At 35.3% G+C, this 13,192-nt stretch overlaps 1 protein-coding gene across 1 annotated transcript in view; it reads left to right on the plus strand.

Moving 5' to 3' along the window:
* The first annotated feature begins 6,929 nt into the window (after positions 1-6,929).
* The window catches only part of LOC149547393 (uncharacterized), an 81,733-nt gene continuing 75,470 nt past the window's right edge, over positions 6,930-13,192 (plus strand). The window contains exon 1 of the mRNA XM_089791626.1: positions 6,930-7,407. Coding sequence (XP_089647752.1) covers positions 7,165-7,407 — 243 coding nt within the window. The 5' untranslated portion in view covers positions 6,930-7,164. The remainder of the gene's footprint in view (positions 7,408-13,192) is intronic.

Genomic DNA, 13,192 nt, shown 5'->3' on the forward strand with positions numbered 1-13,192 from the left:
ACCAGAAGATTGCTTGGTGGACATTAGGGTACAAATGTGGATTCTTCTTGGTGTTATTTTCTAGTTGTGGATCTAGGCTAGCTAAGATTGGGTTTGTGAGTTGGATCATGTGGGATTTTGCATAACTAATATTGTAATTGTTGTTTGTATTTGGCCCTAACCCGAAATTCCTTACAGCTGGGCATATTGCATGTAATCAGTTATTTATGAATAAAGAGTTGTGATTTGGTAACAAATCATGCTTTGTTGTTGTGTAGTTATTTGTTGGGGGATAGGACATCTCCTTTGGGGATTCTATTTCCTTGAATTGTGTCATTATAACATATCTTGTTGGCAACAAATGTGTAATAACAAAACCAATTGTTTGAAAATACGACTTGTTAATCTATGCATTGTATTGATAGAGTTTAGTTCACTATGAAGTTGTTTTTGATTGGTTAGTGATGGCAAAAATAGTCAACATATACCATGTAGAAGTTGATGATTATTTCAATTTACAAGTCAAGAAGCATTTACTAGTACACCACTTGTCAAAAAGAGAAATCAAGATAATTTTCTCAATAGACCTAATACTTTTGTAATGATTACACAAAATGATAATGAGATTTGATTAGGACTGAATTATAATGTATAATTAATTGTTTTTATAGAAACAAATATCCCTAATAATAGTAAAAAGATAAAAAAGAAAAATATAGCTCAACTAGACTCGAGTACACTTAATTAGGCACAACTAAAGCTTTTATCTATAAACTTGACTTGAGCATGAATGTGAAAAATGTGGTTAAATAAGCATTAGAGTGCATGATTATGGGTGAAATTATGTAATTCAATATGAATGTGTATTATAATACAATTGACTTTGGATTTTCTAGGAGATTTGGATCTTTCCTTGGACTTGGATTTATTGTGCTTCTCATTCTTCTCATATTTGCATTTATGTCTTCCATGAATTTTTAGGGTCTACTTGGCATTGATGCATATGATCCTCCTCATATCTTTAGAAAGAAAATAATTCACCATATCTCTAGTTGTCAAAATTAGAAAAGCACTACCAATGGCCATAGCAAGAGAACCCCACAAATCAAGCAAAGAACAAAGAAATATTTGAAATTCACCCTTCTCGTCCATTTTGATGCAAACTTATTCCAATTGATTCATCAACATATTGAGTGCTTCTTGATGGTTTTCAATTCATCTACCCTCCTCTATTCTCAAGGAATAAAATTTCTTATGTTAAAAAAGTATTCTTCATTATAGATTTGTCTTGATACATAAGACAAAATTTCTTCCATAGCATCTTTGCAAATGACTCTTCATAGACATTGATTAATATAGATGTTTGAAGCACAATCTAATTAAAAAATTGGCTTTATATTCCATAACATCATATTAAGAAATTTTAATGGCATATGTGGGTCTAAAGATATTATCTTCAATAACATCTTATATATCTCAATTTATGAATAGATCCTGCATCTTCAGCTTCCACATCTCAAAATTATTTCTAAAGGAATTATCCACCCCTCTTCTCCCTAAAGAACTTGTAACTCTGAAATTCTTGTGACAAGATAAAAATTTGTCTTCTACACAAGCTCCCACTTAAAACTATATCAGTTCAAGAAATCTCCAAAATTCACAACTAAAATCAAAGGTGATCAAGCTCTGAAAGCACTTGTAAGCAAGCTAAGGTAGTAAAACCACTTACTATGCTAACCTTGAGAGGAGGGTTATGAAAAAAAAATTTGAGATCTTTACAAAAATCATAGAAACTTCACAAAAATAAACTTAGATAACATGTGAACCATAACATATTGATCTACATGGGAAAAAACTTTTGGGAGAAGATAAGATAAGATAAGATAATTTATTAATGTCCAACAAGAGACCACAAATGGGTCTAAGGGATTTAGAATACAAACATGGGCTAGAAGGAAACCAGACCACCAAACGGTGTCTAAGTACAACAAAAAAAAATAGAAACAAGAAGAACAAGAAGAAAAGAAAGAGGAATAACAAAAAAAGGGGGTTTACAAAACCGTAAAACTAGTGGTTCATAACCATGGAAAACTAGCCAGTGAGAACCCACTCTAGAAGAGCCCAACTAGATGCATAGGGCATGGGGCCATCAGTGAGAAGAGTGGTAGGGAAAAACAATGGTATCATCTTGGATGTCAATAAAATGCTCCACATAGAAGGCCATATGAGGATGGAGACCTCCCAATAGGTTGACCCAAGTCACTTGGATATACCTATTTTAGATGTCCATCCTGGTAATCTCGTTCAACTCTGATCAAGGGGGAACGAGATAAGTAGGAGCGTCCAACGAATACTAAAAAGGGGGAAGGTGATCAATATCAATACCAACAGTGATGAGGAGCCTAGAAACTTGAGCATACCAATAACGAGCATGATAGTTGGATTCGAGGTAGCAATCAAAGATGAAGAATAGTAAGTCGGGTAAGAATAACAGTATCTACCATAAATAGAGTTTGTGAAACCCCTGAGGTTGTGAAGTAACCAAACTAGATCAAATATCCTACAAAGTCTAAAGGGATGAGCACTAAACTCGTCTAAGATAATACTAGTGGAGTACTCGATAGACAATGGATGAGGCATCGCAGAAGGAGAGTTTGAACTCTCTCTACTAAAGCCTAGTTGGTGGTCAGGAGGGAGGGCCCCTAGATAGTGGAACCATAGAGGACAATAGGTCTAACTAGGGAGTCTAAGAGAGACATCTTAGACGTAGTATCCTGAAAATGGTATCTGAAGCATTATTTCTCAAGCAAGGCCAGTGAACCCAACCCCTTATTTACTCATGGCATCATGGTTGGTCTCAAACTGAAATGTGGTCCTGAAAACAAAATGCCCAAATAGTTGTAGCTGGAGCTCCTCTCAATCTCAGTCCCACTGAAAAAGAATCAGCCATCTGAGGTTTTCAAGCTATTGAAAACCATAACTTGGGTCTTACCCAAATTGACCACAAATTGTCAAGAATCACAAAAGGAGGCCAAACCATCCAAAAGTTGATGTAACCCATCAAGTGAAGAGGACAGAAGCACCATGTCATCCACAAAGAAAAGGGTGGACATCTAAACCTTATGAAGGTAACATCCATCCTCAGGATGTGAAATGCCTCTCGGGATAGTCTAAAGCTCATCAATGTAGATGCTGAAAAGCATAGAGGAAAGAAGGCAGCCCTGCTTAACACTGGTAGAACTCTAAATGAAGTCAGATAAGCCCTATGGAGTCCTAAGATGTCCAACAACACTCTCATAAAGTCTCATGATGGCAATAAGTAGAATCTCAGAAACCCCAATATCTCTAACTCACTAAAATAACATTACCCAGGGGACCAAATCAAAAGCTTTGTGAAAGTCAACAAAGTAACAATAAATTTTTTTTGAGTGGTGTCAAGCCTCCTCAATAATGGCCCTAAGGGTGAGAATATGGTCAGAAGTCTAAAAATCTGCTCTGAAACCTACCTGACCTTTAGCCCTACAATCCAAACTATCCAGTTGTCTCATGAGAGTGATATGTAGCACTATGGCATAGAGTTTGGAAAAGGTATGTCTGATCATTATAGTCCTATAGTTTTCCGAATCAGACATTGAACTAGCCTTATGGATTGGGTGGATAATATGGTGAAACCAAGAAGGCAAAAAACTAGTGCAAACCACTATGTTGAAGAGAACAAAAAGAGATGATCCAAGGGCCGAGATCCCCATCTTGAAGAGCTCCACTTGGAATCCTTCCTCATCAACACTCTTACTACAACTCATGGTTCTAACAGCTTCAAAGATGGTAGAGATGGTAAAGATGTGGAAATAGGAGGGGAAGTGACACAAAGATGGGGTTGGTTAGGGATGTCATAAAGGGTGATGATGTGGGAAAGGAGGGAGCCAAAGTCTAGGTTTGTGGGAAGAGTGAGGGGGCGAGGAAAGAGCATACACCAAAAGTGTTTCAAGGAGACCTAAAGGGAGAAGCTGAGAGATGTGCATTGCTCAAGGTAGAAGAGACACTTCTTCCATCGAAAAAAGCTATGATAAGAGAGCCTAACCAGGAGAAAGCAGGGATCTAGAGCAGTGTGCATGGAATAGAGCAAGCGATGGAAGGACTTGCAATCATCATCAAACCACCAATTATGAGGACAAAAACTAGGGCGAGAGGGATGAGCAACAAGAGTGAGAGGGGAGTGAGGGAGGGAGAGGGTGGCCGACTCACAGATCATCATGGAGATAAGGTCAAACATGCTAGAGGAACAAAGTAGGTCGATGAGGGAAGCAGCTGGAAGGAGGCATCAAAGGTGGGTGAGGAAGAGGTCAAGATCAACATCATTGAACGAGAAGGTGGTGCGAGTGGGCGAGGGCAAAGCTGAAGGGCAGTGGGGGTGTATGGTGGGAGAGGAAAGGGGGTTGAGAGGAGGGGCATGAAGGGTGAGACAAAGGAGGGAGTGATCTGCCAATGGAAGGTTGGAAATAGAGAAGCGATTAATGAATAAGATGAAGGAGCTACAAGCAAGGACGTAGTCAACAACACTAGCCCCACCACAATGGGGCCAGCATGTGAAACAACCAGAATTAGGGAAGCAAGAGAGTCCATTAAGAACCACAAGAGAGGAAGATTTACATAGCTGAAGAAGGTGTTAGCCATACCGTGTTAGAGGGCCCTCAATGTCCTTGGATGAACATTGTAGATTAAGATCATCCCTGTCAAACTCAAAAGTGCACACGGAGTCTGTCCACCAATCATGAAAAGTCACTTGATATATTATTTAGAATTCAAGAATAGATTAATATATTTTCAAAGCAAGCTTCTTAGAAGAGTATCACCAAAAGAGTTATGAAGGCAACTCAACAACTATCGAACTCTTATGATACATCACAATATAATAGTTGTAATACAATGTCGCATAAAATAAGGTTGTCTTCTGAGGCAAACAAAGGGCACAAACTATTCGTAATTATATCTATAACATAATGATGAATAGTCAAAATTCATAATCATAAGTTATAAATATTTTTTGTTTTAGAAGTATTATCCTCAAAAATCCCTGCCAAAATATGCTACCCCTAGCCCCCATCTAATTTTATTAGTCCAAGGTTGAGACGCCATTTATGTACCATTAACTAAGAACAATAACCCGCGAAAAATAAACACTCAATTTTTTATAGATAGCACAACTCCCAAATAGTGAAGGCAAGCAAACTCTATGATTGCTTATAGAACTTTCATTTTTCCCACATTTATTATTCAAAAAATATATTTTGTTGTACTACTATCGCAACTCATAAATCTTGTTATATTTGATAATTATTGATCATTTTCTTTAATGTTGTTATTCATTTATAAATTAAGTACTCTTCTGAATAGTGATATTTGTTATTAAAAATTATTGATCATTTTCTTTAATGTTGTTATTCATTTATAAATTAAGTACTCTTCTGAATAGTGATATTTGTTATTAAATAAATAATCTCTAATACTGTTATCCAACTTGCATTACATCATATTAAGTGGTAAAACCTTTCTCAAAAACAAACAAATATATAATTACGTAGTTGTTTATATCTCTGTATACCACATATTATATTCCTTACTTTGACATATAATTATTGATCATTTGCTTTAATGTTGTTATTCATGTATAAATTAAGTACTATTCTGAATAGTGATATTTGTTATTAAATAAATAATATCTAATACTGTTATCCAACTTGCATTACATCATATTAAGTGTTAAAACCTTTCTCAAAAACAAACAAATATATAATTACGTAATTGTTTATATCTCTTTATACCACATATTATATTCCTTACTTTGACGTATAATAATGCATCTCTCCCATACATTTATAAAATCCATCCATCCATAAATAATGCAACCCATTTAGTTAAAAGGTAATATCACCGAAGCCATAGAGTTTGTTAAAAAAGGAGCCTAAATATGTTAGGAAATCAATTCACATACCAATGAAGCAATATAATTTGTTAAAAAATACTTAAAAGTGTGTTAGGAAATCAATTCAAGTTCTATATTAATAGTATTGTGTGTTGGCAAATAGCTTTGACTTAAAGCCTTAAACCCAAACAAGATACAATTATGTAAGGTAGATCTCAAGCTCATTTACCATTATAAACAAACAACTAAGTGCAAACCAAATAGTCCCCACCATCACTAGTCCCCACCAAGGGTCCATCTGGTGCACATGTAACCATTCTTATCATCCTTTAGTCACCTCCAAAGTGCACATGGCACCACACCCAACTTGAATCCAATAGGGATTTTCATCCACAACCAAACAAAAAAATACAAATCCCAAATTCATCTCATTCCAATCCGCATGTTGCATTTGGTCGGTGGATACCAAGGAAAAAAGTGATAATGCCAAACAAATCAATCAACAAATTATTTTCCATGATGTATAAGCACAACAAACATTCACCACCAATATAGAAACCAATTTACGTATTAAACAACAATATACAATAGACATCCCCAATGACATAACTCAATTAAATGTCAAGTTAGTCACTTTTTAAAAGGTCCAAACTGTGGATCCAAGTATTCCACTGAATTATGGAGATTCCTTTGAAAATGTCCGTATGTAGGAAAAAAATGCAAAAGCATGCCATGCCTCGCTGGCATGTCGCTAAATGCCACGACGGCGGGCCCACCTTCGTAGTACGACCCACCGGCAGGATGTCATGGACGGTCGAACTTACGTTTCTTGCCAGATGCCACGTAGGACTCCTGCGTGGACTAAATTCTCCTGAGTCGAATGGTATTTCAATATTGAGGAAAACACTACGATCTGTCAGCAATGCTGAGCTGGTGACAACGTGGACAGATCAAGGGTGATGTGGCGAAAGCCACGTCAGATTCCGTTGGTACAAAAATATAGGCAGGGGAGCTGTATTAGGAAGAAAATTTGCTGAATATTATCTCTGTGTTGTTTGATTTGGGTGTAATTATAGTGTTTCCTGAGAATCTCTAGCCGCCTTCTTTGATTCGGGTGTAATTATAGAGGATTTCTGGGTTTCTTCTTTGATTTGGGTGTAATTATAATTATAATTATAGTGTTGCTTGAGGATCTTAGGCCTTATGCAACTCTGTGAAATTTTGGTAGAATAGAGTTGTTTTGGGTGTGTGAATAGATAGCAATGGGGGAATGCACAAGCAAGGAATGGGGGAGGGGGAAGAAGAAGATGGTGAAGAAGAAGCTTACAAGAGCAGAGGTGGAGTCTCTTATACCAAGGAGGCCTGGCATGACTGCCTCTGAAGCTGCTGGTGCAACTGATGTCATCATGGCCGCCATGGAAGATGTTTCTACTTCCTGGGAAGTTCATGATGATGATAAGTTTGATCGCCATGAAGATCAATCCAGTGCCAGAAAAGATGATGAGGTATTTTTCGCAATCTATGATGTCAATTGTTAAACTTTTAGATTAAACTTTGCGAAATTTTATTTCATCATCAATGTTTTGGATCATACATCATGATCTAAAATTTAAGTACTTTGATATTGATTACGGCCATGATCTAGAATTTACATACCTCTGCTACACTTAGCATTAGATGTGATAGTTTACAGAGTTGAAATTATAGATTTTGAAAGCCTCCATCATCTACTTATCTCATCCAATTTAACTCCATACCAGTACTGATGTTTTATTTTTCTCTGAATTTAACTAATTTTGGTGAATACCAATTACATAATCTATGCTTTGTTGGTAGAATTTATATACCTCTGCGAGACTTAGAATTTGATGTCATAGTTTACACAGCTGAGATTATAGATTTTGAAAGCCTCCACTATATACTACTCAAGCCCATCCAATTTATCTAATGCCAGTAAGCTCTGTTCTACTATGAATTTAACTGATTTTGGTAATTATCAAGCACATAATTTATGCTGTGTTGTAGAATAAATATATGCGCCTGATATTTCAAATTTGTATTCGAGCAAGGATTTAGGATTTTCTTACTGATTCTTTCCCTCAGGAACTCTTGAACTAAATTTTTATTAATAAATATATATGTGGTCTTATCTACTTAGTTATAAAAAAAAAATTTTAAATTAAATTAAATTAAATTATGCTGTGTTGTAGAATTTACATACCTTTGCTAAGTTTATAATTAGACGTGATAGTTCACATAGCTGAAAGTATAGATTTTGAAATCCTCCATTATCTACACTTAAAGCTCGTTCAATTTATCTAATATCAGTATGCGTTTTTTTTCTCTGAATTTGATTAATTTTTCTGAATATCAGTCACATAATTTTATGCCGTGTTAGTAGAATTTACATGCATTTGGCTACACTTGGAATTAGATGTGATAGTTTACAGAACTGAAATTATAGATTTTATGGTGTTCTGCTGAAGCCGATCTAATTTATCTAGAAATCAGAATGTTCTGTATCATTCACAAAAGCATAACAAACAATTTTTGACTGCAAGCTGAGCAGATTTTACTCCGCGTTGTTTTCTTATGTGGGTACTTGTGTTTTATATGTCGTCCAGGTCTTCAATTTTGATCTGGATCAAGATTTCAGATCTGGGATTAATTTCGCTCACTCCTCAATATCAAACCCAAGATCTTTCTTTTATTAAGATCTAGCTGTAGTTTCTACCCTGATTTCCAAATATAACCGTAAAAAGTTAAAAACCTCCTGTTTTTTCTCTCTAGTGATCATATTTTGATTTTCTGATTTAGAAAACTAAAAATTATTTTTAATGCAAAAAATTATAAAAATTGATTCAAAGAATGGAAAATATTTTTCTTATTTTGAAAAATTTTGAAAAATTTTAAATAATTTTTAAAAAGAAAAAAATTAGAGTTATATTGATTATTTGGTCGGCTTTAAAATTCAATTATATGGTGTGAACATTTATAATACCAAGTACTATTGGAATTACAATAGGAAAGGTAAACTTCTGAAGGGAGGTGGAGTGGGATGGGGTCGGGTCGAGTCGGGTTGGGTGTAGTGGGGCGGGTGCAGCCGAGGGGAGGGTGAATCAGCAGTTTAAACTTTAATTCATAAAAACTTTCACCACACATCCATCTCATGCATTCAATAAGTAAACTGAAATAACATTTAAAGCATATACATTTAAATCATGTAAACATATAAGGATTCACACATGTATGACACCAAATATGATTACCCAAAAACCTTCCAATGAGAAGGTAAAACTGGGGTGGGTATGACACCCACAAATCTTCACTGCTACAATAATAAAGTGTATCTTAACTAGTACTAATACATATACTTCATTTAACCACTAATATTTATATATATAATAGTTACTTTATAATTACTAAATAAACCCTACAATTCTATGTCTATTCACTACAAATCTATTAATCTATGTTTTGCTTTAATACACCCAAATGCTAATTTTATTATTCATACCAACTACTAACATAGAACCCTAAATTCCCCAAAGACTCCACTAATCCCTTTCATAAAACTTTCCCTAAATATCCTAGTAATTCCATTAGATAACATGCATTCCTTTTTCTATACATAAATATGAAATAAAAAGAATAACAAAATAATTTAATACCATCATCATTCTAACTTACCACCTACACTTTCTTTATACCACCTAAGACTTTTCCTTTTTCCAAAGCATTAATATTGACCCCATAACATGTCATAAACTCCCCTTATCCTAACAACTAACACACAACTCAATAACAATCTAACCCTAAACATTTTAATTTTTTTAAAAAAAAAAAAAAAAAAATTGTTGTTTTTTGCCTTGTTAAATATAGGGCATGACAAGATGACACCCACAAATCTTCACTACTGCAGTGATAAAGTGTATCCAATGAAGGTTACAATGATTTGATCATGAGACATGATCTACCCTATGAAAGATCTGCCATGTTAAAGGCTTACAAAGACTGTTAGATCTCACCTTATTAAAGGATTTCAACACCCTATTAGAAGTGTGTCTTGCTAAAGGACTTTAACTCACAATGAAGTAAGCACCTTGTTAAAGGATTTCAAGACAGTCTGTTAGGACTACTCTGTTAAAAGATTTAATTGATTCACCTGCTAGAATGATTCTACATTTAGCACTTGATTGCTTGATAACATATCACCTCTAAACTGATGTATTCTCGATCCTTCTTAATCAAATGTCTTTTTGTTATATGCTCTTATCTTCCTCTGTTCTCCTTTAATTGATTCTGCAATGCAATCTCAGATCATAACTCCTTAGCCACCATGAATGATCTGTTTGTGCATGCAAACTTCTCTCTTCACTCCTTCATACACCTTCTCACACTCTTTAAGAGTTTAGGAATTGTCCTCCTTAAGAAGACTTAGGTGACTTAGGGTTAGCTATGAATCAATGGCTATGATTCATCCATTTTGCTGCTTAAACCTTCCCTTTTTCTAATTTTCTACATGTAATTACATTGGGAATCCAACTTAAGATTCATCTTTATCTCCAAAATATTGTAATTCAATCTTTAGTCAGCTCAAAAATGGTTTACATAGTAGTTTGTGCCTTTAAAAACAACTATGTCAAAACTATCTCACTTGGCATCTGAAGTCTCTGATGCTCGGCATATACTATCTTCTATATTGTGACTCAGCATCTGTATTACTCGGCATGCACTGCTTGCTCGGCACCTGAACCACTCAGCATACACTCTTTACTCAGCACTTGAGTGACTCAGCACATGAGTGGCTCGGCACTCACTATGGACTCGACATGCACTATTATATACATGTTGTGCTTTGCATGTACTACTTGTTCGACATGAACTAAGTAAATAAGTGTGTAGACACTCACTTGTCAAAATCAATTTGAGATCAACAATCTCCCCCTTTGACATGAGTGTCAAAAATACTTGGTCATGCATTAATATTCTTAATCTTTCGAGCATAACATATCTCTTATTCGGCTTATGTACAAAACTTTCAAAATTTCAAAATTTTGTAACTTATATACCTCAAAATTTGATAACTCCCCTTGAGTTGATAAGTATGTTCTATATTCAAAAATTATATACTCCTGCTGAGTAAATGTGTCTCACTGATAGTCTTTGACTTCATGTTGTTTATCCTATTCTTTGATTGCTCCCCCTTTGCATATTCTATCTTTTTCTGTTCCTTTTCTTACTTTCCCCCATTCTTCTCTATCTCCTCTCTATTACTCTCCCAGAATCTATATCTCCCCCTTTTTCTCTTATCTTTATTTCTCCCCCTTTTTAACACTTATGTCAATGGGCTATACACTAATAGTGTGTTTGTCCATAAAAGATTTATGGGCCTCTAGTATTATCTTGAGAGTTGCATCCCAATTGTCACATGCTACATTCAAAGACTTGATTTGGATAGCCAACTTGGTAGCAAGGTGGACTAGGTCGTCTAATGTTGAAAGATTGGGGTCTTTCTTAATAAGAGTTTCATCATAACCTAATTCTTTTTGCAAAATTTCCATGTGTGGGGTCAATGTGGTTTGGATGCTAATCAATTTTGCCCTTATATTGGCTTCATCTATTGATAATGTAGCTAACTAACTCTGGGTTTGTAAAAAAGTTCTAAAGTGCTTCTCATTGAACTGGATTCATAGGCAGTTTTATATTGGCTTCATCTATTGATAATGTAGCTAACTAACTCTGGGTTTGTAAAAAATTTCTAAAGTGCTTCTCATTGAGCTGGATTCATAGGCAGTTTTGCACATGATGCATTAATTTGGCTTTCTAGGCTCAAAATGTGACTTCTTGTCTCTTGTATGAAGAGTGTTGGATTGCACAGTTTAGTGTACAATGAGAACATGTTCTCAAGTACCTTCTTCACACCTCCCACTTTAGTTACCAATGCAACTTATGTGAGTGCTATGTCACCTGATATCTTTTCATTTACTTTATTCTGAAATTTCTTTTCTTGCTCACCAATACAAGATTATCACATAATTTTGCCTACAGTGTAGACTAATTAAGTATCTTCTTGAGATCTTCCTCTGTAAGGGGATTGATGTTCTGAGCAGTTAGATCAAAAATATCCTTTCCTATTATTGTTTCAGTATTTTCACTTGTTACATGTTGAAGGCTGACATTAGGCAATTTTGTATCTTGTATACTCTCTTCTTCTTGCTACTCTGCCTCAATTGTTGCCTTGTCATCTATGTTCATTTTTGTCCCTCCCTCAACAGTGCCTTTATTTTTCTCACCATCTTCATCATCTTGGACCTCAATGGGTTCCTATTCTCCTTCCTTTAATATAGCAAGCCCATAAGTGATTTTCCACATTTGTGTGGAGTTCTTCACAACATCTTCACTATTGTTTTGCAGTATGCTAAAGGCTCTATATTTAGGTACAAACCTAACTACATATTTCTTCATAGCCTTAGCAATTTGTGCCTTACTAAGTTCAGGCATCACTTGTGCAAGTGAAGTCTCCCTTATTTGTCTTTCCAAGTTCAAACAATAGTGTCATTTCTGCTCAACTCTCTCATATAAACTTTTAGGCATAGAGTTAGCAATTTTTAGTGGGCTTTCTTAAAATTTACCATCATGGCATATATAGCCTCCTCCACTTGATTTTTTTCTACTTTACCAAGGTTATCAAAATCAACATGAGAAAATCCTGACAAGTCTGCATTATTCTTAACATTTTCACATAGATTCTCTAGATTTGACAAAGGATTGTGACTAACCACTTTGAATTGGGTATTGTCATATAATTCTATTTTCTCCTCATTAGATTCAGCTTGTGCAATCTATTTCCTCCTTGGATTTTTCTTAGCTCCTCCTTCATACTCTGTTGGTTTGGCTTTCGCCTTAGCCTTTTGAGCAGTCACACGTTTACTAGCCCTCGTAGTAGGTGTTCAAGGCTTGGGTTGGCTTGGTTTTGTAGTCTTCTTAGCCCTTGTCACTGGTTGTGCTTTGGCCTTCCTCTTCTTTTGATCAGTAGGTGTAGGTGCTTCCTTGGCTTCTTCTCCCTCAGCACCTTCAACAACTTTTGTCTCCTTCTCTTCCTAATCTTCTCGCATTCCTTGTGTGAATGCTAGTAGTGCTTGTGTTTGGATGTCTTCTTCATCTTCATCATTTTCCTACTCGACACCTTCACCAAATTTAGCTTTCAATTTCTTCATCAATTTTTCTTTCTTCTTTATAATAGAGTCAGTCTTTAATTCCATAGTGATTTTAGATTTTGTCATTTTA

This window comes from Cupressus sempervirens, chromosome 7 (assembly GCF_028749045.1).
Source record: "Cupressus sempervirens isolate cs-2001-9-10 chromosome 7, ASM2874904v1, whole genome shotgun sequence".
NCBI lineage: Eukaryota > Viridiplantae > Streptophyta > Pinopsida > Cupressales > Cupressaceae > Cupressus > Cupressus sempervirens.